The sequence below is a fragment of the Dasypus novemcinctus genome, chromosome 2 (genome assembly GCF_030445035.2).
Source record: "Dasypus novemcinctus isolate mDasNov1 chromosome 2, mDasNov1.1.hap2, whole genome shotgun sequence".
Lineage (NCBI taxonomy): Eukaryota > Metazoa > Chordata > Mammalia > Cingulata > Dasypodidae > Dasypus > Dasypus novemcinctus.
This window is the reverse complement of record NC_080674.1, coordinates 98,685,067-98,713,051: the sequence shown is the minus strand read 5'-3', so window position 1 is coordinate 98,713,051 and position 27,985 is coordinate 98,685,067. Positions and strand designations below refer to the sequence as shown.

The 27,985-nt window shown below is 36.0% G+C and overlaps 1 protein-coding gene across 1 annotated transcript in view; it reads left to right on the top strand.

Moving 5' to 3' along the window:
• Nucleotides 1-27,985, top strand: part of ELL2 (elongation factor for RNA polymerase II 2) — an 84,666-nt gene that overhangs the window by 25,516 nt on the left and 31,165 nt on the right. Inside the window, exon 3 of the mRNA XM_058276432.2 lies at nt 25,435-25,556. Within this exon, the coding sequence (XP_058132415.1) occupies nt 25,435-25,556 (122 nt within the window). The remainder of the gene's footprint in view (nt 1-25,434; nt 25,557-27,985) is intronic.

The following is a 27,985-nucleotide window of genomic DNA, read 5'->3' as shown; positions in this document are numbered from 1 at the left end:
TTAACCTAAAGAAGACTGGGTTGACTTTTCCTTCCTTTTTAAAATTCCATACTTAGCAAAGCATTCAGAAATACCTTGTTATTTATTTGTTTTGTTTTGGGGGACTGGGAAGAAGATTGGGTCTGAAAAACTAACAGTATTTGAAATTAGTAGGCAGTTTCAACCAATCTGAAAAGGCTTCCCAGGGACTACCCTTCCCTAACCTACTAGGTACCTGGGAAGGAGAATTAACTGTCAGCTTGAAACAAACAGCAAATATAAAAATAAATCCCCAGTACTGTCATTCTTTTTATATTATATGCCTTTGCTCTGGCTTTTTTCCCTTGCCATTTTTGGTCTAGCAAGCCTACTGGTTTGGCCAACAGTTTTGTTTGGCCAGTCTGTTCAGAAGGTTGCTGACTAGTGGCTACCTTTATATACTTGGCTGTAAAGGTAATTAGTACTAGAAGGATGTTAAAATTATATCCTTTGGTAATGGTAGTTCTGTTTTATTTTTCAGAATTACAATGGTTTATTAATATTATAAGTATATAGCATTAATTTTAATATTTGCATTGAATTACAAATTTTTAACCACATGCTAATTTACTAAGGTATTAATAAAATCATAAATTACCTAATTTTTAAAAAATATTTAACTTTGGTGTATGTATGTTTATATGTGTGTGTGTGTGTGTATAAAATATCTCATTCATCCAGGGTTATGAGCTGACATTCTAGAAATTCACAATATCTCAAAAACTACTTGAGATGAATCAAATTTTGAAGCTATTGTAAATTGACCAACTACTCTATTTTATGTTGTTACTCACCACCACCCTCATTTTCACTCTGGATAAGTGCTAGTTGTAGGGTTTCTAAATCAGCAGAGCAGTGTTTACACTGCAGCCACATGCCACTGTAGACATCAGAGACACGAAGGAGACTGGACCCAGCACCGCCCATGAGGAGCACAGAGTAGAGTAGCAGAGGGTGGAAGGGGTGACTTTGACTCTGTCTGGTTTATGGTGTCTAAGGAAACTATCTCAAGGCACTTCCTGGCTATGGCCTCACACAGCCACCAGTTTGGGCTGCAGCAAGACAAGCCCTCCTACTAAAGGGTTGGAAGCAAAATCCCCCTGCTCTGTCTTCAGCAGATGCAATCACATTGGGAAGCAGCAACTGGAACTATGACTGAAATCTGAAGCTGCCACAAATACCATAAATTCTTAGCTGTGAATTACGCTTACTGTCTTCATTCAGCAGACGTTTATGCACATTTGGTGTACCAGGTACTACAGTAGACATTAGTGATAAAAGTAAATATGACCATAAAATACCAGCTTTTATTTCTAATGACATTTTCTGTTTGCCAATAAGATCTGCCACTGATAGCTTTGCTTTTTTGTTTCCCACCAAAATCTGAAACTTGTGGAGTTATTTGAGTCATCTGTGTTGCAGACAATGTCACTTTAATAATGCTCATTTATTTAAGTTTAGAAAATAATCTTTTACCAATCTGTGACATCTCATAGTTCTTATAGATTAAACTATCCTCTAAATTTGAACCACATGCATTACTTAAATATCTGTTGACCTCTAAGTGCAGGCTTTACCACAGACACATGGATGCTCTTATAAAAGCTTTAGTAAAAGAAGATTCAAAATTTAAAGCAAGAAAAATATGTTAGCAGGATATGTCCCAACAATATTTAACACAACTATACATACTATATGTAATTGATTTCAAGGGTTTTAACATTTAGTGTTGTTGGCATCTTAGTATTGTGTCATTTTGTCAGCATTTTATATTGTGTAGTGGTACATAAAATGGCTTAAAGTTTCTAACATCTTAGAGTCAATAAACTATAGGAATACAGTGGAGGTATTTGGACAGTTATTTGCTGGAATAGTATTTTACCTAAATAGAATCTTTTCAAAAGTTTTCTTTGGCAACCCTACCTTGACTTGCTGGCTTATTAGCTCAGTGTGTTAATCTGGAGAATTTACAGGGAAGCTGTATTTTTATAGCCATTCTTGAATTGTGATTAAACTGAAAAGGACAAGAAAATGAAATAAAAACGTTCTCAAATTTTCCTTGGGCTAAAATGTTTGTTTATAAAAGTAACTTGATTTGACATGTTTTGAGGCTATTGAATTTGCTTTATCAGGCTAAGAATTTTCAAATTCCTATAACTAAAAGTTACAAGTATTTTGTACTATATTGAGAATAAAATGCGCAATTGTCTATTCTATTTTTTTAATATTCCAATTATTTTTCATTAATTACATCAGAAATGTATTGAATACTTCACGTTAAGAACCCTGTCCTAAACACATGCATACATTATCATTTAATGCTCAGCAGTGATACTATGAAGCAGATCCTCCCATTTTGCTGATGTGTAATCTACAGCTCTAAAGTTAAATTACTTGAAGTTCACATAATTAGTGAGTGAAAGAGCCTGCACTCAAATCTAGGCATCCAGTTCCAGAACCTGTTCTGTTCTCATCTCTACATTGATCCACCTCTCTATAAAAAATGTTAACATTTTATTCTTTCCTGCAATTACATAAATGTTTGTTAAATACCTCCCCAATGGCAGGGAGAGGCAGTAATGATTGAACTGCCATTCCTAAGATTACCAGGAGATGTCTGATCAAAGAAGAGGGAAAATGCTTGTTTAAATGTCATACTGTATGTACTCTGCCCAAATAGGGTTTTCACTGCCATGTTGTGTAGAGCTATAATTCTGTTTTCACAATGTCAAATGCTTTTCAGGCTTACAGTGCAGTATGAGCAAAGTGATAAATGGGTGTGGCAGATGTTCCTACCTCCTCTTAAGGAGTAGGAATTTCACCTTGGAGATCAGTGCTTCTTATCTGTAGAATTTCCCTGGAAGTCAAGAGTGTGGGTCTGGAAATCTGTATTTTAATAAATTCCCCACCCCCAGATTTTCTTATAAATTCACTATCATAAGAATATGAAAAGAAAGAAGTATGCAAACATTCTTTTCAATTGAGAAGGCTACTAACTTTCATCAGATTCTCAGTGAGACTTCTGACCTTCCAAATGGGAGAAAACCACTGCGGTAGATCAGTGGTTTTCACACATATTTGAAAACAAACCATAGTAAGAAAAAACATTGTACGTTGTGACATTTTACACATATATGTGTACACATTCATACAGCTGAAACGAAAGTTTCACACACCATATTTACCCTTACTTCACCAGTGTACTCTATTTTCTATTCAGTTTTATTTTAAAAGAATCCTGGTCACAATCTACCAAATTAATTTAATGAGTTTCTAATGAATCACAATCTGTGGTTTTAAAAACACTGCAAGAAGTTGTCTATTTAAAAGAATTTCCCCAGTGTATCATGTGGTCAGATTTGCATTTTAACATGCTTCTTCATTAACTACCTTGACTTAATTCCTTATATGTAGAAAGGAGGGCTAGGGAGGAGTCAAAGATGACTCTTTATTTATAACTTGAGCATTTGGTTGGATAATTAAGCTATTATTCAAGATCTGAAATGGATGAAAGAGCAGGTTGGGGGAGGATACATGGGTGTGTTTGGTTTGGGACACTCTGTATATGAGGTGTTCCTGTAACACCATGTACCTTATTAGATCAAGATGGTGCTTTCCAGGAGGCATTGGCAGTAAGGATAGGGAACAAAAGCGTTTCCAAGAAGCAACTCCAAAGGGTATTTTATGGGAATTAATTCTACCTGGAAGCCAGTATGAGAAGAAAAGGTATATTTACAGATGGAATTCTGGTATGGAGCTATATTTACAGAGTTAGTTTTATGAATACTTAAATTATGAGTATTGTTACTGATACTTATAGAGAATTTGAAGCTCCTTTTGGCAGATTTTGTTTACACTATTTAGAACAATGGCAGTCTAATACAGATGAACTGTAATAGTGATAGATTCATTCAGTGGAATAGTATATAACAGTGGAAAACAGAATTATAGCTCTATCCAACATGGCAGTGAAAACCCTATATGAGCTGATTACATACAGTATGACATTTAAACAATTTTTTTTAATTACAGGAAAAATCAAGTAATATATTGTGTAGGTATACACACATGATAAAATTAAAACAGAAAAAGAGGTATCTAACCACAAAAGTTAGAATAGTGGTTATCTGTGGTAAAGAAAAGTAGGCAGAGGAGATAGGAGAGGAACAGATATTATTGCTAAATGTTCTAGTTCTTAAGTTGGGTGATGAGTTCACAGGTGTTCATTATATTGTCAAGTTTCACAATGTCAAGCAGTATTTATATTCTAGAAACAAATATTACATAAATTAATAATTGTTCTCATTATCAATGACATTAACTATAGTTTGTTGTCTTCATACTTTCAATGAGAAAAGGCAGGTCATATTTCAATAGATGCCAAAAAGGCATTTGATAAAAATTCAATATCAAGTTTGGATAAAAACCTTCAGTAAGTAGGCAATAAGAAGAATTCTTTCTTAACTTGATAAGCAATATCTTTGTCTAATTAATAGCCAGTTATCATACTTAGTGATAAGACAATAAAAACATTCTTAGTAAAGTTAAGAATAAAATATACATGTCCATTATCATCCCTGTACCTTAATGGTGTTCTGAGAATGCCCAGTTTTGCTGTGGAAAAAGAAAATGAAATAAGAGCAATGGATAAATGATAGGCAGGGCATATTTGCCAGTATCTGAAGATAATATCAGTGAATCAAGTGAAAAACTATAAAAACCTGCTAATAAGATTATTTTCAGTAAGATGGTTAGTTCAGAAATAACAGTTTTAAAACCACTGGTTTCCCTACAAAAAAATATAGAAAATACTCTATACCAAAATCATATTGTTGGTGATTTGCTAATGATATATATTTGTCTATGTCTGTTTCCTTATTGTGCTATAAACATAAAAGAAAGTTGAACTGTCAGGTTTAAATATAGCAGGAATCTAGGAGGAAGGTTTAATATTAATATGAAAGGTAAAAACAGCTTGACAAGAAAAATAAGGCAAGTCTTGAAGTTATCTGCAGCTAGACATCTTGCTAGTCAACTACTTGATAGAGTTGCTTTGTCATTTATCAGTGGAAAAAGAAAGTTTTCTCCCTGTCTGTGATCTCTCCCCCATATGGAAGATACAGAGTTGCTGGTGTTATCAAAGGTTTGGGAGGAGAGGCCAATTTCCTTGCTGAGTTAACACTTGACATTTTGGAACAGCAATTTGGTGAGTGCCCTGGGATAGAGTTCAGTCTAGAAGGGACAGATTGGGGAGAATCTGAAGTAGTAATACATTGAATTTAGAAAGATGAGTTTCTTAGGTGGCCTCAGGGAACAAAACTCAGTATGCAATAGGAGAACTAAGTTGAGCCCACAGTGGTAGTAGAGCCTTGGTACTTCAGCAGCCATGGGAAAATGGCAGTCATAATTTTTATAATACTTAAAAGCTAGAATGTTCAATAAATTATATTGGGGATTTCTTATTTAAGAGTGATGATATAAGACATAGCCATATTTATCAATGTAGTAATACTCTAATACTAAGATACTCTTTTATGACTAATCTGAATGGTTTGTAGTTTTCTCAATCTTGCTGTGTTGGTAATTTATTTAAGGCAGTCATCACAGATAAGGAAGGAGGGTACTTGAATGTTCCATTTCCACTGAACAGTAAGATAATGCTGATTTATACTTTTAGATCTTTTCCATATTTGGCTATAAAAGAAAAACTTTTACTAGGGATGCTGGTGTTTTGCTATTTTTGTTTTGTTTTTATAGAAGGGAGTAGTCTCTGGTTCCCTAGAAAACATGAAGAATGGGATCATTATGAATCTAGGATTAATTCTAAATAAAGTCTTATATTTCACAATTTCTGATTCTGTAAAAATATAACTTTCTTCAGAAATATTGAAGGTGATTGAGCCATGAAGGGTAAGTATCAGTGATAACTAAAAATCTAATTATTTTTAAGCAGCCTGTATTGTTTCTCTGATTGAAAACAAAGTGAATGTACATTTTAGAATTGTATGAAGCCCATACAAAAATAAAGATAAAAATAAAAGTGGCCCCAACAGTGAAAAACAGTATTTTTGGATTTCTTCTAAGAAGTTTTTTTTTTCCCCCATGCTCACACATATATTTTACAACATTGCAATCTTAGTGTATTTCTTGCTTTTTATATCCTGCCTTTTTTTAAAAATTTGACATATGTGATTAGCATTTTCCTATGTCCTTAGTATTTAGTTATTTTTACAATAGCTGCCCAACATTTCATTTGTAGCTAAACTATCCCTATTTTTCCTATCATTTCTATATAACAAAAACAATACAATGAACATCCTTATGTGTAAATCTTATTTCCATCTCTGATATTTCCTCAGAATAAATTCGTAGATGTGTAATTTACTGGGTCAGAAGGTATGAAAGCTTTGAAAGTTGTTTTTCTTTTTTTTTTTAATTTCCCCCCCTCCCCCGGTTGTCTGTTCTCGGTGTCTATTTGCTGCGTCTTGTTTCTCTGTCCGCTTCTGTTGTCGTCAACGGCACAGGAAGTGTGGGTGGTGCCATTCCTGGGCAGGCTGCACTTTCTTTTCACGCTGGGCGGCTCTCCTCACCGGCGCACTCCTTGCGCGTGGGGCTCCCCTACGCAGGGGACACCTTTGCATGGCACGGCACTCCTTGCGCGCATCAGCACTGCGCATGGGCCAGCTCCACACGGAGCGAGGAAGCCCGGGGTTTGAACCGCAGACCTCCCATGTGGTAGACGGGCGCCCTAACCACTGGGCCAAGTCCGTTTCCCAGCTTTGAAAGTTTTTAATAAGTATTGCCAAATTGCCCACCGCCACCCTCAGAACAATGATGCTGATTTGAAAGTGCCTGTCACATTATTTCAGTGTTCCTAATATTGAATGTTTTTTTTTAAATCTTCCCCCATTGTTGTTTGCGCTCACTGTCTGAATGTTTTTTAACTTCAAAATTACTCATTTGATAATGTTTAAAATTTGTTTGACTGTATGATTTGCTTTATAATGTTTAGCATGGGTAAAATAGTACAATATTGTAAGACATCATAAAGTATCATCAAATATTTTGCTGTCTCCATCTAATATCACTAGGAGTAGTTTTGATTTTTTCATTTTTTAAAATATTATTTGTGTTTTTCCCAATATAGTGGGGGAAAGGTTTTTATTTTAATAACTCATGGATTTGCTTTGAAATAATCTATTTCTCTTAACTGTTTTACACATTTTGCTGTTTTGCCATTTCTCTTTCCCATTCTATATGGTCCTACTAATCTAGTGCTTTTGAGTTTCCACCCTCATCTTCAGATGTCTGTCTTCCTAAAGAATGGTAAAAACTTCTCATGAAGAGGTAACCTATGGTGTGTGGTTCTGCTGTGTAGCAGAATTAGATAACTATCTAAAAGATAATCAGAGAAAAGTTTGTGATATGAATTACCTAAATATAGTAATTGCCCAGCTGCCTATATGCAAATGTTTGCCCTTTCATTGCCAACATCTCTTTCTCTATGTAAAGGCATAGGTGTAATGTCTTTGTAATAGCCTGAGCATTACCATCCTTAAACACCTTTTTAGTCCTGCACTTCTTAATCGTAAATCATAAACCAATTTATTGAAAAGACTTCACAGGCTCTCTTACTTATGTCAGAACTAAGTATCTTAGAAATCAGAGCTGTTTTCTAGTTTAGCTCTTGATGCACTGCTTATATCAATAGATTTTTTTTAAAAGATTTATTTTTTATTTATTTCTCCCCCCATCCTCCACCCCCTGTTGTCTGCTCTCTGTGTCCATTCGCTGTGTGTTCTTCTGTGACCGCTTCTATCCTTACCAGTGGCACCAGGAATCTGTGTCTCTTTTTGTTGTGTCATCTTGTGTCAGCTCTCTGTGTGTGCAGCAACATTCTTGGGTAGGCTGCACTTTCTTTCGCACTGGGCGGCTTTCCTTTACGGGGCTCACTCCTTGCGCGTGGGGCTCCCCTACACGGGGAACACCCTGTGTGGCAGGGCACTCCTTGCGGGCATCAGCACTGCGCATGGGTCAGTTCCACACGGGTCAAGGAGGCCCGGGGTTTGAACTGCGGACCTCCCATGTGGTAGGTGGATGCCCTATCCATTGGGCCAAGTCTGCTTCCCATCAATAGATTTAAACCTGTAAAATCAGAAATGTTTTGCTTCCTCTGTAAGGTTGAAGGAATTTCAGTGAATTTGACTTATGAAAATTGAAATAGAAATAAATTATATGGACTACACACTACCTTAGGAATGTATTTTAAGTGGATGTTTGAAAAGAGATCTAAAAATTAAAATCCTTTAAGTTTTATGCATTCTTAACATTATAGCTATGACACGGAAAAAAAAAAACATAAAAGCCTTTGTATTTATGAATATTGAATGCTTTAAAGTAACAACGTTATAGTTCCCATGAGAACCCTTAATTCTATTTTCTTTGTTTCTTTGTTGTGCTGTAGCTAGTATCTGGAGCTCTCCGGGGGCTCTGAAGGTGGCATACTTTTTTTTTTTATGGATAAGGCACTTGGGAAAGCAGTGTTTGCTGTCCTAGAGTAGCAGCAGGCATCTGTAATTTTTTAGCCTTTTATGAAGGAAGAGCAAAATTGTGGCTGATTCTTTCTTGTACTTTATCTTTCTATATTTCAAGTTTGGGGCAATCAGAAATATCTATGGTCTTTTTGCTTGTTTGTTTTCCCAGATTGCTCCTTCTACTTCCATTTAGCTAGCACTTAAATTTTGACCTTGAAAGTTTCAAGTCCCTTACTTTTGTAAATATTAAGCCTTCAGAATAAGTACAGTCAACTTTTGATTATCTACCAGGGGCTTATTATCAGTCCTTCATTATTTGGAAATTACTTTAAAAATCAAACCCATTATTGATGTTCCTTCTGCTAAGGAAGGCATCTTTGTGCTTTAATTGGGCCAAAATCTGAGTGGGAGCTCCCCAATACTATCTTTTCATCATCATGACAAACATTTTTTTGGTATATTCTCTGTGCTGGGCATTTTGCCAGCGACTTTAGATAGGTTATCTCTTTAAACTTCAACAACAGCCATATGAGGTATGGGTAATGTCATTATCTACATTTTACTGAGGATGAGGAGACTGAGGATTAATGAGGTTAACTTACTTGCCCAAGGTAACATGGATGGTAGATTCTGGTGTCAGGGTTAGAACATTGGCAGTTTGGCTCCAGAGCCTGTGATCTAACACAATAGATGTCATCTGTTTGGGCATCTGTGTATAACAGAGTAGTTCTCACCTTTTGCTTCTCAAACCATTGAGGGAGACTAGACCCAACTTAGAACTGGAAATACAAAGGGATTTGCTATAAAAGAAAACATTTTAGGGGAGTGAATGTTACTCAAGCTACTGAGCTCCCACCTACCACATGGGAGGTCCTGGGTTCGGTTTCTGGTGCCTCCTAGAAGAGATGAGCAAGACAAGAAGCTGGCAAGACGGGCAGGCCTGGTGAGCTGATGCAACAGGATGATGCAACAAAGAGACACAAAGAGGAAAGACAATGAGAGACACAACAAACCAGGGAGCTGAGGTGGCTCGAGTGATTGAGTGCCTCTCTCCCACATGGGAGGTCCCAGGTTCAGTTCCCAGTATCTCCTAAAGAGAAGACAAGCAAACGACAATGGACACAGAGTAGACAGCAAGCACAAGCAACAAGGGGGAGGAGGGAATAAATAAATAAAATAAATCTTAAAAAAAAAAAAAATCTTAAAAAGGAGAAGAGAATAGGACAGCAGGATTCCATTTACCCATCTTTGGTATTCTTCCTTACTTGGCACTAACTCCATTAAAAAGTGGACATAAGAGTGCATATTTTGTATGTACTTTTTTATAATTGTCACTGAATGTGTGACTAACTTTTAATTAATAAAACAATATCCCCCTACTGTTGTTCTTTTGTTGAGGTTTCTCCTTTCTTAGTGTAGAGCCGTGGCTTTGAGTCTTTGGTCCCCAGAGCCCAGTGATTTTGTGATGTTACCACAGTGGCTACCTCAGCAGTCCCAGTCCCTCATCAGCCCTGTCTTTAACCAGAGTAGCTCTAACTCTATCTGTAATAATACACAGTGGGTTTCCCATAAGAGTTATTTTTAAAACAGGTTTCCATAGCCTAAAAAAACAAGTTTGAGAACTATTGATGTTTGAAACAGAGAATTAAGAGTTGAATATACTTCCAAATCTATGTGGAAATATTCTTCAGACTTTTATATGGTTTATATTACTATATTTAGAAGTTTCATGGTAGCATTGATTCGGTTGGGGTGAAACCATGTGTTTCTACAAAAATCTAGGGCCTGGGTCACTTTCAGCAACTTCTGTTAATCTTTGAGGATTCACATCTGTCACGTACCAGTCTCTCCCTTACACTTATACCTCCATTATTGCCATGTATGAATTTTAGTCTCATCAACATTTCACCAGAAGTTCCTCCTGGCACAATGCAAAAAGAACTTCCCTCAAGATTCCAAAAGAGCAAGGAGGAGAGAAGACTGACAAAGAAATGGAAGCTGACATATTTAGAATATTTTTTATTAAAGAATTCAGGGTTAGGACTTTGTTTCTGAGAAGCAAAACATTTTTTCAAACAAAATTCTGCTACCAGGAGAGTCACTAAGTTTAGAATTTAGTCTGTGTTTAATCTCTCCTTAGGTCCTTTAAAAAACAAAGTGGTTTTAAAGAGGGTAGATCACATTTTCAGATGGAATTTGGTGAGCTCAGAAGATTCTGTGAGTATTCTCAATAACGATGAAAAGACTTTTTTAAAGGAAAATGTTTAGTATAAATCTAAGGTTCAAAAACCCAGAAGCCACTTGGCTTAAGTTTTAGAGCTAAACATAGCACAGGAGAGGTCAGAAACTTTCTTATCCTGATGTTTCTACCACATAGCAAGCAGCTGTGTGGGTTTTTTTTTCCCCTCCCTCCTTTCATTTTGTTATTTATTTTTGCCTGCTCTGGGGAACCTTGGTTTTCCACAGACTCGTAAGTGATCTATTTCAGGTGCATTTATAATTTTTAGTATCCCTGGCATAAGACAGCTTCTGAGTGAATTTAATCTAGCTTCTTCACATTAATCCAAAAATATTTATTAAGTAACTATTCTGCTATGTACCAGATATGTATGAAAGTGAGTAAAACCATAGTCCTTGTCTCCAACAACTCAGTCTTTCAGGGGAAGAGTCATATAAGAAATTATTTAGCATATAGTGTAGTAAAGGCAGCAATAGAGGTAAGCCCAAGGGACTGCGAGGACCCAGAGAAGGGGCTTTTAACCCACTAGGGAAGGAAATGGATGAGGTAACACAAAGACCAGAAGAGGGGATACAGCATGGTGTGTTCTGGTGCCCAGTGGCACAGTGTTGCTGCTGGACCATAAAACACAGGTGGAGAGTGAGGCCAATTAGCTGGTCTGTCGGGAAGAAGGAGGCTTATATGTTCTATTAAGGAGCTTAGACTGTACAGGAGAGAAGTGGTAGGGAGCTGTGAAGAAGTGAGTAACATTTGGGACTGACATGATCAGATTGACATTTTATGTGAATAATTTTGGCAGCTGGACGTATTGAGTAACATATTGAGCTAAAGCAGAGTATGATGATGAGGACATATATTTGAGAAATGATTTGGGAGGTAAAACAGTGGGTCTTGTGAATTGTGGATGTTGAGGGATATAGGATGGTATGAAAGAAGAGTCAAAGTAGACTCCCCGGGATGTTGATAACTTCAGCAACTAGAAGAATGGTGATTTATTAACTGAGAGATAGACAATGTGGGAGGATGGGAAGATGTAGGGATAAGATGATAATTTAGTTCATTGCTATATAAACATTGATTCTGTGATGTATATTTAAATTTTGGAAGGGACTGGGTCAATAAAAATAAAATGCAGCTTTATGATAAGAGTTACTGAACTCAGTGGGAGGTTTTAATTTTAGTTGCCAAAGAATGGCGTGCGGCTTAGCCCAGCCATAACTACATTTTAAATGAACTATTCAAATTCTGTTGGTGGCTCTCTCACTTTTCTTCCAAAAATTACTTTGGCATTTGGCTAAATCTTGCATTCATTTTTAAGTACAAGTTTTCTGTTCTTTCGTGCTCCATAGTCAGTTTGCCTTTTCCCTGATACAGTATCTCTAATATCTGCTATTTGCATCTTTCCCCTGCCAATAACTGTCACACACACACACACACCTTTCCTGGAAATACCCAGTTATAACAACTGTACCCAGCCACCTGGGTTCTTCTAAATAATTTTTGGCGAAGAAGCTTCAAAATGAGTCATAACAAAACTCGTGTTGAAGTCCCTTTTTAGCTGGCGAAACCAATTGTTGGTCAGTTGTACTGAACAATAAGAAGTGTGCTTAGCTAGTTAATGGATTCAGTTTCATTAAGGTGCTTATCATATTCAAGATACTATATATGTGTGTGTGCTTGTATGTGTACACACACATAACCTCATTCTTTACCTCCAGACCAAAAATACCTTGGAGTTATCCTTGATTCCCCCTTTTTTTCATTTTTGATGTTCAATATGTTTAGGAATCCTGCTGCCTCTACCTACAAAATACATCCCAAATCTACCCACTTCTCCACATCTCCTGGTCCAAGCCGCCATCCTCTCACTCCTGGATTTCTATACATATGTGCCACAAAGGCAGGGATCTTTGTGAATTTTATTTATTAATATGTGACAGAAACCTAGAACAGTGCCTGCCACAGTAGACACTTCATTAATATTTGTAGAAATTTGTGGAATTAATGAATTAAATGAATAAGTCAATTAATGGCACCTTCTTTACCACACCAACATTTAGAAGGTTAGTTTCATATTAAGAGAAACCATGTTAAGAGAGCTAAAAATAACTCAACAATTTAAAAAAAAATGTTCAATAATATAGAAACTTGAATGTACGTGTTAAAAATTAGTACTTGCTTTCCATAGATGTTATCTTTATTTTACTTCAATTAAAATTAGTTTTGTGATGTTGCCATCAATGATTTTCCCCCCAAAATGGTCATAAATTTAAAGGAATGATTTTTCTTGTGAGACTTTATCCCACAGAAGTAACGAAATTAAGAAAGCTCAGTATAGGGCTGCTCTAGACTTTTATCCAGAACTATTTTTTAAAATTTTTAATCCTGGATCTAGATGTGCTGCAAGAAGAATAGGGAAAGCGATTCTGTTTTACAGTTTTCCTTCCTTAATATACACCTTGCTAAAGGGGAAGAATGTAAGGCAACAAATGGACTTATTTTGTCCTGAATTATTCATGTTAATTGTTACATGGCCTGAATTTTTTGGATAACTGCCAATATTTCTCTTTGTGCTAGGTAAATTTGGCAGTTTGCGCTACTTTCCTCAGTAAAGTATCTATTATGTGGAAATTTCATTTGTTCCAAGCATGAGTTAGATTCTGTCCACCCCCTTCCTTCCCTGTCAGTAGCAATATTTAGCTCTTATTGATTCCTCTAACATAATACCTAGCTTTTTCTACTGCCAGTAAAAGATATTTCCCTCCCTACTTCCCCATCCCCCAGTACTGTCTTATACATCTGGGCTGATCTGAGAGACTTTTTTTTCCTTAACCTTAAACCATTATGTTAGTCTAGTTTAACATAACTGCATAACTGTAGCTCTAGTTTGAAAAAAATAGGACTTGTGGGTTTCAGGTTGAAATTTCCATTTTCTGTTTTGATTCTAGACTTTTATTCTGCCCCTAAACCCTGGAGCCTGACTAGTACATGCAAATACATTTCTCTGACTAAACCAGATTTTCTAGATTGCTAGGAAATCACAGAATCATAAATTCTGGAAAGAACATGAGAACAGATGATTCTAGTGTTTAATATTTGTAGCAATTTTTATCTGTATCCAAGCTAAGATATACTGTCTGTATATAGTCAAATAATACAATAGATATTAAATAATATTAGACAGGCTGGCTCCCTGAGATATTGGAGGGGTAAAGGGGAGTGGGTTCTGAGGTCATAAAAACTGGGGAACTACTATTCAGTACAAAAGGACCAATAGCAAAGAAAGTCATTTTGTTTAAACGGACATTTCCTAGATTTGTTTGAGGATAGAATCCCCTTTTCACAGAAGTATACTTTTCAACATGCTTTGGAAATGCTGGCAGAAAGAAAGCAGACATTTCAGTTCTAGACATGGCTCAGGCAATAATCAGCATTTTCACTCATTCAACAAACATGTATTGAATGACTACTCTGTACTATGCATTATTCAAGATGCTGGCAATGTATTCAAGGAACTAATAGACAAAAGCTCCTGTCCTTGCAAAGCTTATTTTCTAGTGGATGAGAGAGACAGTAAACATGTAAGTATTACAATATAATAAGTGGTCTGGACAAACATGGAACAGGACAAGTTGTATGGGAATGAAGGGATTACAATTTTAAATAGGACTGTAACCTTGCTCAAGTCACTAATGCTCTCTCTGTTCTTCATCTGTAAAGTGAAAAACATTAGATGATCTCAAAGACCGTCCTGGCCTTGTGGTTCTGCCTTACAGACCAGGATTTGTCATATGGAGCCATGATGCTACTGGTCATAAGCATCTCGTTGAGTTTTTATAATAATTTTAGCAGTAAGGGTTAGCTATTAATGCACATAGAATTACTATCAAAGAAAATCTTCTGTATGTTTAAGTTATTTGTAATATCCCCAAAAGAACACGGCATTTTTAATAAATTTTATTTTTAATTATATAGATATATTATACAAACTGTCAGTCTTATTTTTAATCTAGTATATACCTTTAGTCCAATATTGAATAGAAAGTATTTGACTCAGGGATAGAAAACCTCTGCAGTAAAGGTACCAATGGATTTTAAGATGTTGGCATATATGTGTGACAAGTTGCAGCAGTGTGCACATTGTGCTTCTGCCCTAGATCTGTACATAAATAGGAGGTCCATGACTCGATGTTGAAATGACCTTTCAGTCTTGCTTTGCCTCATGCCTCAGCTTGAAGCTTAGAGTAATTAGAAGGTTTGATTTGCACATCTTGGTATATAGTGCTTATGTTAATTATAAATGTCTAGAAGTTTCCTGAAACCTTTTCTTTGTAGCTCTTTGTCTAAGACAGACTGGAGTTTGAGAGGAGGGTTCTGGATTGTGGTCCTAAGCCTTTGATTTTCAGTCTCTCATTTTTGGAATGAAAATTAAAATCTACTTTTCCAGTTGCCCAGAACATGGTGGTATATTTTTAAATGCTTCATCTTGATAAGAAACTGTTTGGAATCATATTCTTTAATACTTTTAAAGTAATATTTCATTCTTAAGTATTTAGCACAACATTTCAAGTATATCCCTATGTCCCTAAAAGATAATCCCACTGACCTGTAGGAAATTAAAATACCATACTCTACTATACTATATTTAAAATACTGTAATTAAAATTGAGAAGTTTCTTTCTTGCAAAGGGAAGTTCTTTTAAGATTGTAAATTAGACTTCAGAATTTATTTTCCCATTGCAGTTAGTCTGGTTTCCAGTAGCTGACCCTAGATCTGTCAATAACAGTCAATATATTTTTACTTTCCTCTCCCTCAATTCCACAATTTCAAAGACATATTTATAAGAAAAATGCTTTGTAACCATTCTGGAAGAAAGGTCTGACTCCCAATTCACTATCTAGACAAAGCTGTAGCGTAGGCTCCTGTATATCAGGGGGAAGAAATGAGTGTCCAAAGTTCCCCGAAATTAGCTTTCTGAAATGGCTTTAGGATTGAAGAGTTCTCTCAGGACCACTTTAACTTGTGGTTTTCAACAGTTCCACAGGTTCTGGTCCACTCTGAGGTCTCACAGTTTAGTTCTGAAGACCTCTTTCCTTTTCTGCCTGTTCTAATTATAATACACAGTCTGCTGTTTCCATGAAATCTTCTACTTCCAAACTGTTATGCAAATTTACTAATTACAAATATAAGAGCTACTTCATTTATATCCATTTCTTTCTTAAGAGTATATTTGGATATTGATAAATAAACTTTCTAATTTGTACCATTACAAATTAGATATTCTAAATCTATGGACTAAAATTAAAGTTATATTAAATCTATAGACTGTAACTTAAATTTTTGAAATGCTTAAAATTTTAAAATTGGGATATCTTGCTCTAAGATCCTTTATAGGATTAACTCTGGGGGTACCTCTGTACTGCCACTGAGCTGAAAACCACTGAGGGAAGGTGATTGATACATGAACTCTGAATGGTCTGGAGGACTCCATGTTCCCTTCATCATCCCAATTCTTAACTCCCACTCCAGCTCCATAGCTGGAAAAAATACTGAGATTTGCATCAAGATTCACCCTTGGGTCCTTAAGTGAATGATTTGCCTAATGCCTGCCCTTTTTTGCACACTACTCACATACACAGACGCCCATGAATTGTTACAAGTGGTTAGAAGAGATTGTTGACAAGACCTGCTGTCACTACTTATGATACTACCTTTCTTCCACAGAACTGAGGAAAAGGTTGTTTGGTATCTGATAGGAGAATTTTATCAGTTTGTGTGGTATATGTAAGAATGAGGAGGAGTGGTAGGGATTAAAAGTACTCTCTATAGTGGTGACAGTAGCACAACATGATGAATGTAATCAACGGTACTGAATTATATATTTGAATGTGGTTAAAGAGGAAATGTTTAGGTTGTATGTATGTATTAAAATAAATTTTAAGAGTAACAAAAACCCCTTGGACTACATAACACAACTATATGAACCCTAATGTAAATTATGGACTATAACTAATAGTATAATTATAATATATTTCATCAATTGTAAGAAAGTTACCACATTCATGCAGAGTGTTACTAATAGAGGGGAAAAAGAAGGGGCTGAGGTATAAGAACTGTATTTTCTACATGATTTTTCTGTGAGCCTACAACTTTTCTCTAATACAAAAATAAATTTTTAAAAAGCACTCTACATATAAAAAGTGCTCTGATTTAAAAAAAAAAAGAAAGTTGAAAACTATTTTAGTGTTTTCTAATTGTTATTGCCCATGAAGTTTTTAGGATTTGCTAGGGGAACAGAATATTTGGAGAATATCACTCTATAAAGATTGACTTATCACCAAACGATAAGTAAATTAGTATCTCTTAAAGACCTCCTTTTTAAATAGATATATCCTGAGTAAGCATTCCAAAATAAGTATTTTCATTACAACTCACATTAAGCCATTTGTTGCTTATTTGTTGGCTTTGTAATCTAAGTTGTAGAAATTAATTTACAGTAGTTACTTAATTTTAACATTCTCTCTATGTCTAAATGTGGTTCGTGTGCATTTATTTTCATGCTTTTCATTGTCTCCTGATTGGAAGTTTTAAAACTGGAAAAAGTATTTCAAATAAGTTAAAATGACTCCTTTCATTTGATAAAAAATTAGTACTTTTATTTCTTTTAAGAAATCCTTTTTGTCCTCCACATCTTCATTGGCTTATTAAGGCTCTCTAACCTCTCTTCTAAGAGACGGACCTACCTATATTTCTAGTCAAAAGTTTCTCAACTTTACCACTATTGACATTTTGGACCAGATAATTCATTTTTGTATAGCCTGTCCTGTGTGTTATAAGGATTTTGGTCATATCTCTGGCCTTCCATTAGATGCCAACAGTACCCTCCCATACCAAATGTTCCCTGGGGGTCAAAATTGCCCGTTATTGAGAATGTTTTTTCTAATCTATGTGTAACACATGCTTCAGGACACTTCAGTGGGTACATAGCATGGGTTGTACATGTTTCTGTTTTTGTTTTTATTTTTTAACTTTTGGTTTCTTTTTAATCTGGTTCTTTCCTATAATGGTCATGATCATATATCCATTTTTATTGTTGATTGTGGCTTTCTTCCTTTACAAGAGACTTTTTTTGGGGGGGTAGAGACTTAATTTTTTTTTTATTTTTTTTTATTTTTTCAGCGGTCCACATTTAAGTTTACACTCTCCCCCAGTCCACCCAGTGGGCCGTGGGAGGACACACAATGTCCAGTAACTGTTCCTGCAGTACCACCCAGGACAACTCCAAGTCCTGAAAATATCCCCACATCACATCTCTTCTTCTCACTCCCCACCCCCTACAGCCATCATGGCCACTTTCTCCACCTCAACGCCACATTTACTTCCATCACTAATCACAACAATTCCAGAATAGAGCATCCGCAAGTCCAGCAAGAGACTTTTTAAAGAACAAAAATATGAAAGCCTTCTGTGCCCACCATCAGGCTAGACCCTAATGCTTTGAAGGGTGTGAATAGCAATTAGTTTATATGAGACATTTTGTCACTGAACTCTTTAATTATACAAGACTAATTGTCTGCATGTGTTTTAAAAACTAAAATGCTACAGTTTCTTCCATTACTAGTCACAATAGTTCTATAGTAGAATACCAGTAAGTTCACTCTAATCCGTATTTTACTCCTCCATCCTGTGGCCTCTGGGTTGGTGATGTCCACTCCACCTCTATATCGAGAGGGGGCTTAGATCTCACATGGTTGATGGATGCGATTCTCCTGCTTGGAGTTGTAGGCACTCTGAGTTCCCAGGTGTGGGGGTTGACTATCTTCACCTCCTTGTTAGCCGACCTGTGCAAGTCCAACAAACTGGAGAATAGGAGCTGCAATTCTGCTGAGGCTCAAGGCCCAGCTGGCACTGGCCAGTCCAGAGATTGAAGTCTCCTGGGTATACACCAAGCAGGGAGAGGGAAGAAGAGATGAGATATGAGGGCATTTTCAAGATTTGAAATTATCCTAAATGATATTGCAGGGACAGATGCTGGACATTATATATCCTGCCATAACCCACTGAATGTACTGGGCAGAGTGTAAACTACGATGTAAGCTATAATCCATGTGGTGCAGCAGTGCTCCAAAATGTATTCACCAAATGCAATGAATGTGCCACAATGATGAAAGAAGTTGTTGATGTGGGAGGAGTGGGGGGTGGGGGGTGAGGTATATAGGAACCTCTTACATTTTTTAATGTAACATTTTTTTGTGATCTATGTGCCTTTAAAAAAAGACAATTTAATTTAAAAAATACACCCCAAAAAAGCTAAAATGAAAAAATTTATAGGGAGATACTCTTTTTACTTTAAAAGATATGAATATTACTAAAGAATAAATAGTTTGGAAGGTAAGAAAAGAAGAATCTACACTTAAATAATAAAAAGTTTTCTTAAGAACTTTCCTTTCATACTCTTGCTTAATAGTGGTTTAGTAAGTTGACAGTGGAGTTTAAGGACTCAAATAATTAAGTTAAAAATTTTCAGTGAGGACTCAACCCCTGGCATGAGGAGAAGCACCCTTTCTTGAACATTCCAAAAGATAGGAATAGAAGGAAGTTTTCTCACTATGGTCAAGTGCATAGATGAAAAACCTACAGCTAGCATTGTACTCAGTGTTGAAAGCTTTTGTCTTGAGATCAGGAACAAGACAAGGGTACCCACTGTACCCCAATTGTTCAGTATAGTGCTAGAGGTTCTAGCTAGAGCAATCAGGCAAGAAAAAGAAAAGGCTTCCAAATCAGAAAAAAAGAAGTAAAACTTACACTATTCACAGATGATATGTCCTATGCCTAGAGTGTCCTGAAAAATCTACAACAAAACTGCTGGAGCTAATAAACAATTTCAGTAGAGTGTCAGGATAAAAGATCAATATGCAAAAATCAGTAGTGTTTCTGTAGATTGTCAGGATAAAAGATCAAAATGTAAAAATCAGTAGTGTTTCTATACACTAGTAATGTGCAATCTGAGGAGGAAGCCAGGGGAAAAATTCCATTTACAATAATGACTAAAAGAATCAAATATTTAGGAATAAACTTAACCAAAGATGTAAAGCACTTGTATTCAGAAAACTACAATGCATTGTTAAAAGAAATCCAAAAAGATCTAAATAATTGAAACAATAGTCCACGCTCATTTATTGGAAGACTAAATAACATTAAGATGTCAGTGCTACCAAAATTGGTATACAGATTCAAGGCAATCCCGATAAAAATTCCACCAGCCTTTTTTAAACAAATGAAAAACAAAATTATCAAATTTATTTGGAAGGGCAAGGGGTCTCTAATAGCCAGAAACATCTTAAAAAGGAAAAACAAAGTTAGAGAACTCTCACTTCTGGACTTTCAATCATATTACCTAGCTACAGTTGTAAAAGCAGCATGTACTGGCATAAAGATAGACACATAGACAAGTGGAACCAAATTGATGTTTCAGAAACAGACCTCACATCTATGGTCAAGTGATTTTTGACAAGCCTATCTAGCCCACCCAGCTCAGGCAGAACATTCTATTCAACAGTGTTACTGGGAGAAATGGATATCCATATCAAAAAGAAAGAAAGAGAACCCCTATCCTACACTTTATACAAAAATTAACTCAAAATGGATCAAATACCTAAATATAAAAGCAAGAACCATAAAGCTCCTAGAAGAAAATATAGGAAAACATCTTCAAGTCCTGATAGTAGGTGGTTGATTCTTAAAGCTTACATGGAAAGCACAAGCCACAAAAGAATACATGGATAAATGGGGCCTCCTCAAACTTAAATACTTTTGTGATTTAAAGAACTCCGTCAAGAAGATAAAAAGGCCAACCTACTCAGTAGGAGAAAATATTTGGAAACCACATATCCAATAAGGTTTGATTTCCATTCTTAAGAGATCATACAGCTCAACAATAAAAGAGCAAGCAATCCAATTTTAAAATGGGCAAAAATTGTATATTTTGTCATAACTTAACAAAATTGTGTAGGACAGAGCGTAAACTATAGTCAGTCCACGGTTAGCAGCAATGCTTCAATATGGGTTCATCAACTGTAACAAATGTACCACACTAATAAAGGATGTTGCTAATGTGGGAAAGTGTGGGAGGGAAAGGGGGGCGGGAAACGAGAATTCCTTATGTATTTTATATAACATTTATGTAATCTAAAGCTTCTTCAAAAATAAAATAATATTTTTTAAATGGACAAAAGATTTAAATAGACTTTTTTCCAAAGAGGAAATACAAATGGCCAAAAAGCATATGAAAAAATATTCCATATCACTATTAGGGAAATGCAAATCAAAATGACACTGCATAAAATGGTTATTATTTTTAAAAAAACAAAACAATAAGTGCTGGAGAGAATGTGGAGAAATGGGAACACTCCTTCATTGTTGGTGGGATTGTAAAATGGTGCAGCCTCTGTGAAAGACAATTTGGCGGTTCCTCAGGAAGCTAAATATAGAACTGCCATATGATCCAGCAATACCTTTAATAGGAATATATCCAGAACTGAAAACTGTGGTGCGAACAGCCACTTGCACACCAATGTTCATGGTGACATTATTCGCCAATTGCCAAAAGATGGAAACAATCCAAGTGTCTGTCAACCAATGAATGGATAAGCAAAACATGGTATATACATAAGATGGAATACAATGCTGCAGTAAGAAGAAATGAAACTGGGACACATGATAACATGGATGAATCTCGAAGCATTATGCTAAGTGAGGTAAGCCAGACTCAAAAGGACAAATATTGCTTGGTCTCACTAATATGAACTAAATACGAAATGCTAATAAACTAATAAATACTAGTAAATAATAAGCTCCTGTAATAAAGTGTGGAAATGTATGGAGTTGATGGTAACACATTATAGAGAGTAAGAGCTGGTTTATAAATGGAAATGTGACTGGAAATGGTAGTCTAGGGATGTAAATGTCAAGAGCTAGAGAATAATCTAGGGACTGAATAAACACAGTGAACCCAGAAGTGAATGAGAATTGTGGTTGATGGTACAGATGCAACAAGAGTACCCTTCTGTGAGCCAGAGCAGATTTACACCACTATTGCGGGGTGGTGGGAATGTGGAGATCGTGAGAAAAATACAATTGGTGTGACCTATGGACAGTGGTTAATAGAAATACTGTAATATTCATGCATATATGCCAAAGATGTACTGTGTTGATAATGAGAGTGGGGGGTGGTTATGAAAAAAGTGTGCCAAATATGTGCTATGGACTATGGTTGGTGGTAATAGTCAAATGATATTATCTCATAATCTGTAACAAATGTTCCTCCACAGTGTGGTATGTTGGTGAAGGCTTGTTGTATGGGAATTTTATACATGTGCATGATTGTTTTGTAAGTTTACAACTTCTGTAATAAAAAATATACAGGGCAAGTTGAGGGGAAAATATACCAAATGTAAGATATGGACTATAGTTAGTAAGATTTTTACTATATTCTTTCATAATTTTTAACAAATGTCTCACAACAATGCAAGGTGTTGGTGGTGGGTTGAAGAATGGGACCCCTATATGATCTTATGCATGTTTGTTTTGTAAGTTCACAACTCTTACCATACACTTATTGTTTATGTATGTTCATATTTGAATGATATACTTTAATAAATTTTTTAAAGTAAAAAAAGTTAAATATTACAAGCTATATAGATGGAAAAACATTTTTTCAGTGAAAAAATACTACACATTTCAGAATTTGTTTCTGTGTAAACTCTAGTTATTTTTGAAGAGTAAAGAAAAACGTATGATTCTATTTTTTAATAATTTAATTTAGAATCTCCCATAAAGACAGTCTTCCATACTCTGGTGGATAAAATATTGTGATTTCCCAAACATGAGCTTGATAGGAAGGTAGACCCTAAAAAGGGACCAGAAACTGACATGGAGGTGAGACCTCAACCAATGTAAAAAATCTCCCCAACCAGGTACTGCAGATCTGGACTGGGGGAGTAGGAGTATGGAGGGAAAATTGGGGAGTGGAGAGGTAGGTGGAAGTTAAGTGAGTCATGACTGGGAAGGGGGTTCCTTTCAGGTGTCCATTTCTTTTCTACCTATCCACCTCTCTCCTAGGCCTTAAGGAGACTTTAGACCATAATGTGCATCCCTTCTCAAGTCAGCAAAACCCTGCTACCCTCAAAAAATCAAAAGCAGACATCAGTGAGTGCTTTTACACCAGCTACACATGAACTTTATATTCCCTGTGTCTGATATAAGCATTCTTGTTCTCCCTGACTTCAATTATTATGTAAAGGAAAAAAAATCAGTTTTATTTCACATATTTGTGCACCGACTAGGGGTTAAGTTTGCGCACCCACTTAGACATCATGGGAGTATTTACAGACAGATAAATTAAGACTTGTTCACAGAAGTCCAGCATTTTAGAGCTAGAAAATATTTCTGGAAATAAGAGTAAACTTAAGATCCAAAAAAGTTATTGTTTATAGGGTAGATATAAACATAGAAACTTGTTACTCTAGGAATTGGTACTAATTTAAAATAGGGAGTCAAGGACAGTTTAAATTCATGGATGATGGAGGCTCTATTGAATGTTATCTAATATTCAGAAATTTTGTGAAACTTGACCTTTCAAACTCTATGATAAGTCTTCTGAATCTCCTTTGAAAGGATGTTTTTCTCTGCTTTTTTCTTTTCCTTGTTCATTCACTCCTTCAACAAACATTTATTGTATGTCTGTTGTGTGCCAGACACTGCGAATTGTCCCTTTTTTACCTTTCTTTACTTTTTGTGGGGGAAAAAGGGAAGGTAGGCGGAATGAATTGGTGTTCTAATTTCTTTTCTGTTCGCTCAAGGGTTCAGAGTCTAGAGTGAGCAAATCAGAGATTTCAGGATGTCCTGCAGACCAGAGCAGAGGTCGTACCTGCTTGTTAGCTCTAAGTTTTAATATTCCAGTAATGGAAAGAACAGATTTGGGGGAGAAGAATGAGGGTTGTACAGCATTTCTCCCCTACCTACTTGCTTACTAGATTAAAAACTGAGACTATAGGTTGGCAAGCCAGAAGGTGGGAAGTCATACTCTGTGTCCTTGTCAACACACCCTTTTTGTGATTATCACTTGTATTAGAGTTCTTCAGAAAAGCAGAACCAATGGTAGGTAGGTAGGTAGGTAGGTAGAGAGAGGGATGGATGGATGGATGTAAATATTAAAAGATGTATTATAAAAATTGGCTCTTATGACTGTGGAAGTTGGCAAATGCAAAGTCCTATAGGGCACACCCCAAGTTGGGAACTCTGGTGTAGGTTTAGATGAATTTCCCATGAGAAGCTGGGGGGCTGAAGTGGAGATAGAAATGTTTTCTGACTGCTGAAATCTTCAGTTCTCCCTCTAAGGCCTTCACCTGATCGGATGAGACTCCTCTCATTGCTGAAGGTACTCTCCTCTGTCAATTGTAGATATAATCATCTGTGCAATCAACTGACTAATGGTTGAAATCTACAAAATACCCTCACAGTAACAATCAGGCTATTGCTTGCTTGATCAAATAACTGAACACCATTATCTAGTGAAGTTGACACAGGAAATTAATCATCACAGTCCACCCACACTACTGTGGTCCCTGAATACCCAAGGGAAGAAAGGCCCTGGGTTATTGGAAAGGTGGAGTGGTTGAAAGGCAGTGAGAAGTTTACAACTCATTTGTTCCCATTTATTGAGTTCCAACCATGTGCCTGGTACAGAGGCTCAGTCATCATGTTACTTCTGTCATGGGGCTCCCCATCGAGAAGGAAATTAGACCTTTACGCATGAACATAGAAGACATCAACTATTCCACAATGTTGCCTGGGGCTCAACCCGGCAGAATCATCATGAGAATGAATGAGTGAATCAAAGGGCCCAGAGAAATGCCCCAGCTGTATTTTGGCTGTGATTGCAATTATGACCTTAATCTTCTGCTGCAGTTGATGCTGCTAGTCATTTTTCTTCAAAAATATTACTCAAAGAACCAAGAGTTGAATTAAATCATTTGTGTGTGTATGTGTGTGTATATTTTGCTTAAGCAAGCAAAAGATTTAAGATATGGACTCTAACTTGGAGACTACTTAAATATTCCCAAGCAGTTCAGCAGGATATGGTGTGGGTCAAAAACAGAATTTGTCTCAGAGGAGGAAGAGCTCTTTAGCAAATTTACTAATAACTTTTTCCATGTGTATTGTAATCATTTGCTTATTTGAAATGAAGAGAGCAAACAGAAATGATCACTGGCTCTTAAGGGTAGAAGAATAAGATTATGGTGAATTATAGACAACCTTGAATTATTTGGTAATTTAAATGACCTAAAGGTATATATCAAGAGGACTTGGGTATAAAATGAAAGTCATTTTAAAAAACAATGGGTCAGGGAGCTTAGGTGGCTCAAGTGACTGGATGCCCAAGTTGGGTTCCTGTGCCTCCTAAAAAAAAAGGGACAGCACACAACAAACAGACAGCAAGCGCAAACAACAAGCAGGAGTGGAGAAATAAAATAATCTTAAAAAATAACTCAAATTTTTATTATTAAAAAAGTAGGTCAGTCATTAGGTCATTCTATGGTAAATTTATAATTTGAAGTATTTCTCCTTTTTCCCCCTTTTAGCGTGTCAAAATTCCCAAATATGATCCCCCCAATGAAGTGCATAACTTTAACTTCTATTTGTCAAATGTGGGTAAAGACAACCCTCAAGGCAGCTTTGACTGCATCCAGCAAACATTCTCCAGGTAAGTAGTTTTCAAGGTATGCTGAAGGGAAAATACTTTTTATTTGAAGTTTAATTTAAAAATAAAAGAGTTATTTCATAAATGTTTGTTGAATTAAATTTGAATATTTCATTTATTTGAAAAATATTAAACATCTTCTGTGTGCTAGAAATTATATTTGTCACTCTGGGGTATGGTCACAAACATTTTAAGATTCCTGTCCGCAAGGGGCTTTCAAGGTACAGAAGATATTTTACCTGTAAAAAATGGGTTGTTTTGTTTTGTTTTGTTTTGTTGTTTTCCTTTTTTTTTTTTTCAATTTAAAGCTTGAGGATTTTTTAAAAGGTTTTATTTACTGCCTCTAAATAAGAGTATCTTACAGCATATCTGAGGGTAAAGAGAAAAATACATATCTTTTGCATGCCCTGTCCTTCCTGGTGCAAGCCTTGTTTTAAGGTAGATTTTTAAAGGAATTTTCATTCCATGACAGAATGGAAACTAGAAATTTACCCCAGTTTAGCATTTCCTTCTTTGCCACTACTAATTTTAAATAGATAGATAGATAGATAGATAGATAGATAGATAGATAGATAGATAGATAGATAGATAGATAAAAAAGGAGGGAGGAAGACAAGAAGACACCCACAGCCCTCTGCACATGGAACTCTTATCTACTTAGGTCCCCTGTAAACAATAAGCTGCTTGTTTCATACTTCTTTGGTGTGGTTGTTTCTGATTAAAGAATGGGCCCCTTGAGTAGGGGGAGTTTGTTCTGCCCATTGGGGATGACAAGGCTGGAGCCCCCAACCTGCAAGGGCAGGCTGCCTGATTTCCTCAGTGTGCATTCTTTGACATTGGTCCAAAGGACCTCAGCCCATCTATCACTGTATCTCTCATCTGTGCAGTACTTGAAATTGTGTAAGTGCTTACTGGGCATGGGAGAAAGAGGAAAGGAAAGCTTTTTCAAGTGGGCATAGGAGGCAGAAAAACAAAATAAGACACTTTACTGAAAGAATTCTAAACTTACCCTCCCGTTTAAGGTGACTAAATAACTTTTTGATCATTTTAACTGCCACTTTGCTTTCTAAAATAATTTTGAAATAAATTGCCCATCCTCCCTTCCATTTATATTTTCAGTATAAATTGCACATTTTATAGATTATATAAACTTTTCTGCACTGTCCACTATGATAGCCACTAGCTACATATGGCTATTTAAATTTGAATTAATTAAATTTAATAATTTTTTTAAGGAGGTACAAGGGATTAAACCCGGGACCTCGTACATGGGAAGCAGGTACTCAACCACTGAGCTACCTACATCCACTCCCCTTAAATTGAAAACTCAGTTCTTCATTCACATTATCCACATTTTTCAGACTCAGTAGCCACTTGGGGCAGTAGCTCTATATTGGACAGCACAGATTTAAATACAGTTCCACCATTGCAGAAAGTTCTATTAGACAATGCTGTTATAGATTATAGAATCTATATAGTTAGTGGCAAGGCTGAACAAGAACCTAGTTCTCCTAACTCCCAGTCCAATATTCTTTACACACCATAGGGTATACTAGTTTCTAATTGTGGTATTATCTCTTGTAATGTTTGTCTTTAAATAGTTGTTTTATAGTGAAAATATTTTATATTACTTGAACTGTGTTCCCTTAGGAATGTTATTAAGAACCTTAATCCCCTTCTCAAAACCAGTCATATCATCATAGGTATATGGCTTCAACCTGACATAAATAACCTGTGTATTTATTTGAAGGATTTAAGGTCACTTGCAAAACTATACATGATACAGCAAGAGAAAAGCAAATTATTGTGAGGAAATGGGGCGAAAAATTTAGTATATCCTTAGTATGATCCAAGATGCTTTATAAAATCTGTGGGTATGGGTATAAATATGTTAACATATAAATATGTTAAATATGTCTGAACCACCCACGGTAAAAGCAAAGCACTCATTTTCATTTCTTAGCCTGGCAGTCAACTTTTCCATCATCTGGCTCTACTTTTTCTATTCAATTTAATTTTAGTTTTCCCTATGGGTCTTGTGTCTGCAATAGTACAAGCTCCTCAAGAGCAGAGACGTTTTTATGCCCTTTTTCTAGTCTGACAGCACTGCCTGAGTGCAAAAAGATGTTCAATAAATAGATGTTGAAAAAAAATACATATAACTAGTTTTCCTTTCTTATCTTTTTTTTTAAACCTCCTTGAACTTCCCTTTTCTCATATGTACAATGGAGGAAATCTCATATAGTCAAAATTACCTTTCAAAACTTCCTTAAAGCTGCCTGTTCACAGACTTACTGAAAATACAGTTTGGTATATACAACCCTACAGACGGTAGAGTAATGCACACTCAAGTATGGGAAACAGTGAACTGGGCTAGAGAAAGGCTGAAGGAAAATTTCCACATATATATCAAGGTCTTTACACATATAAGG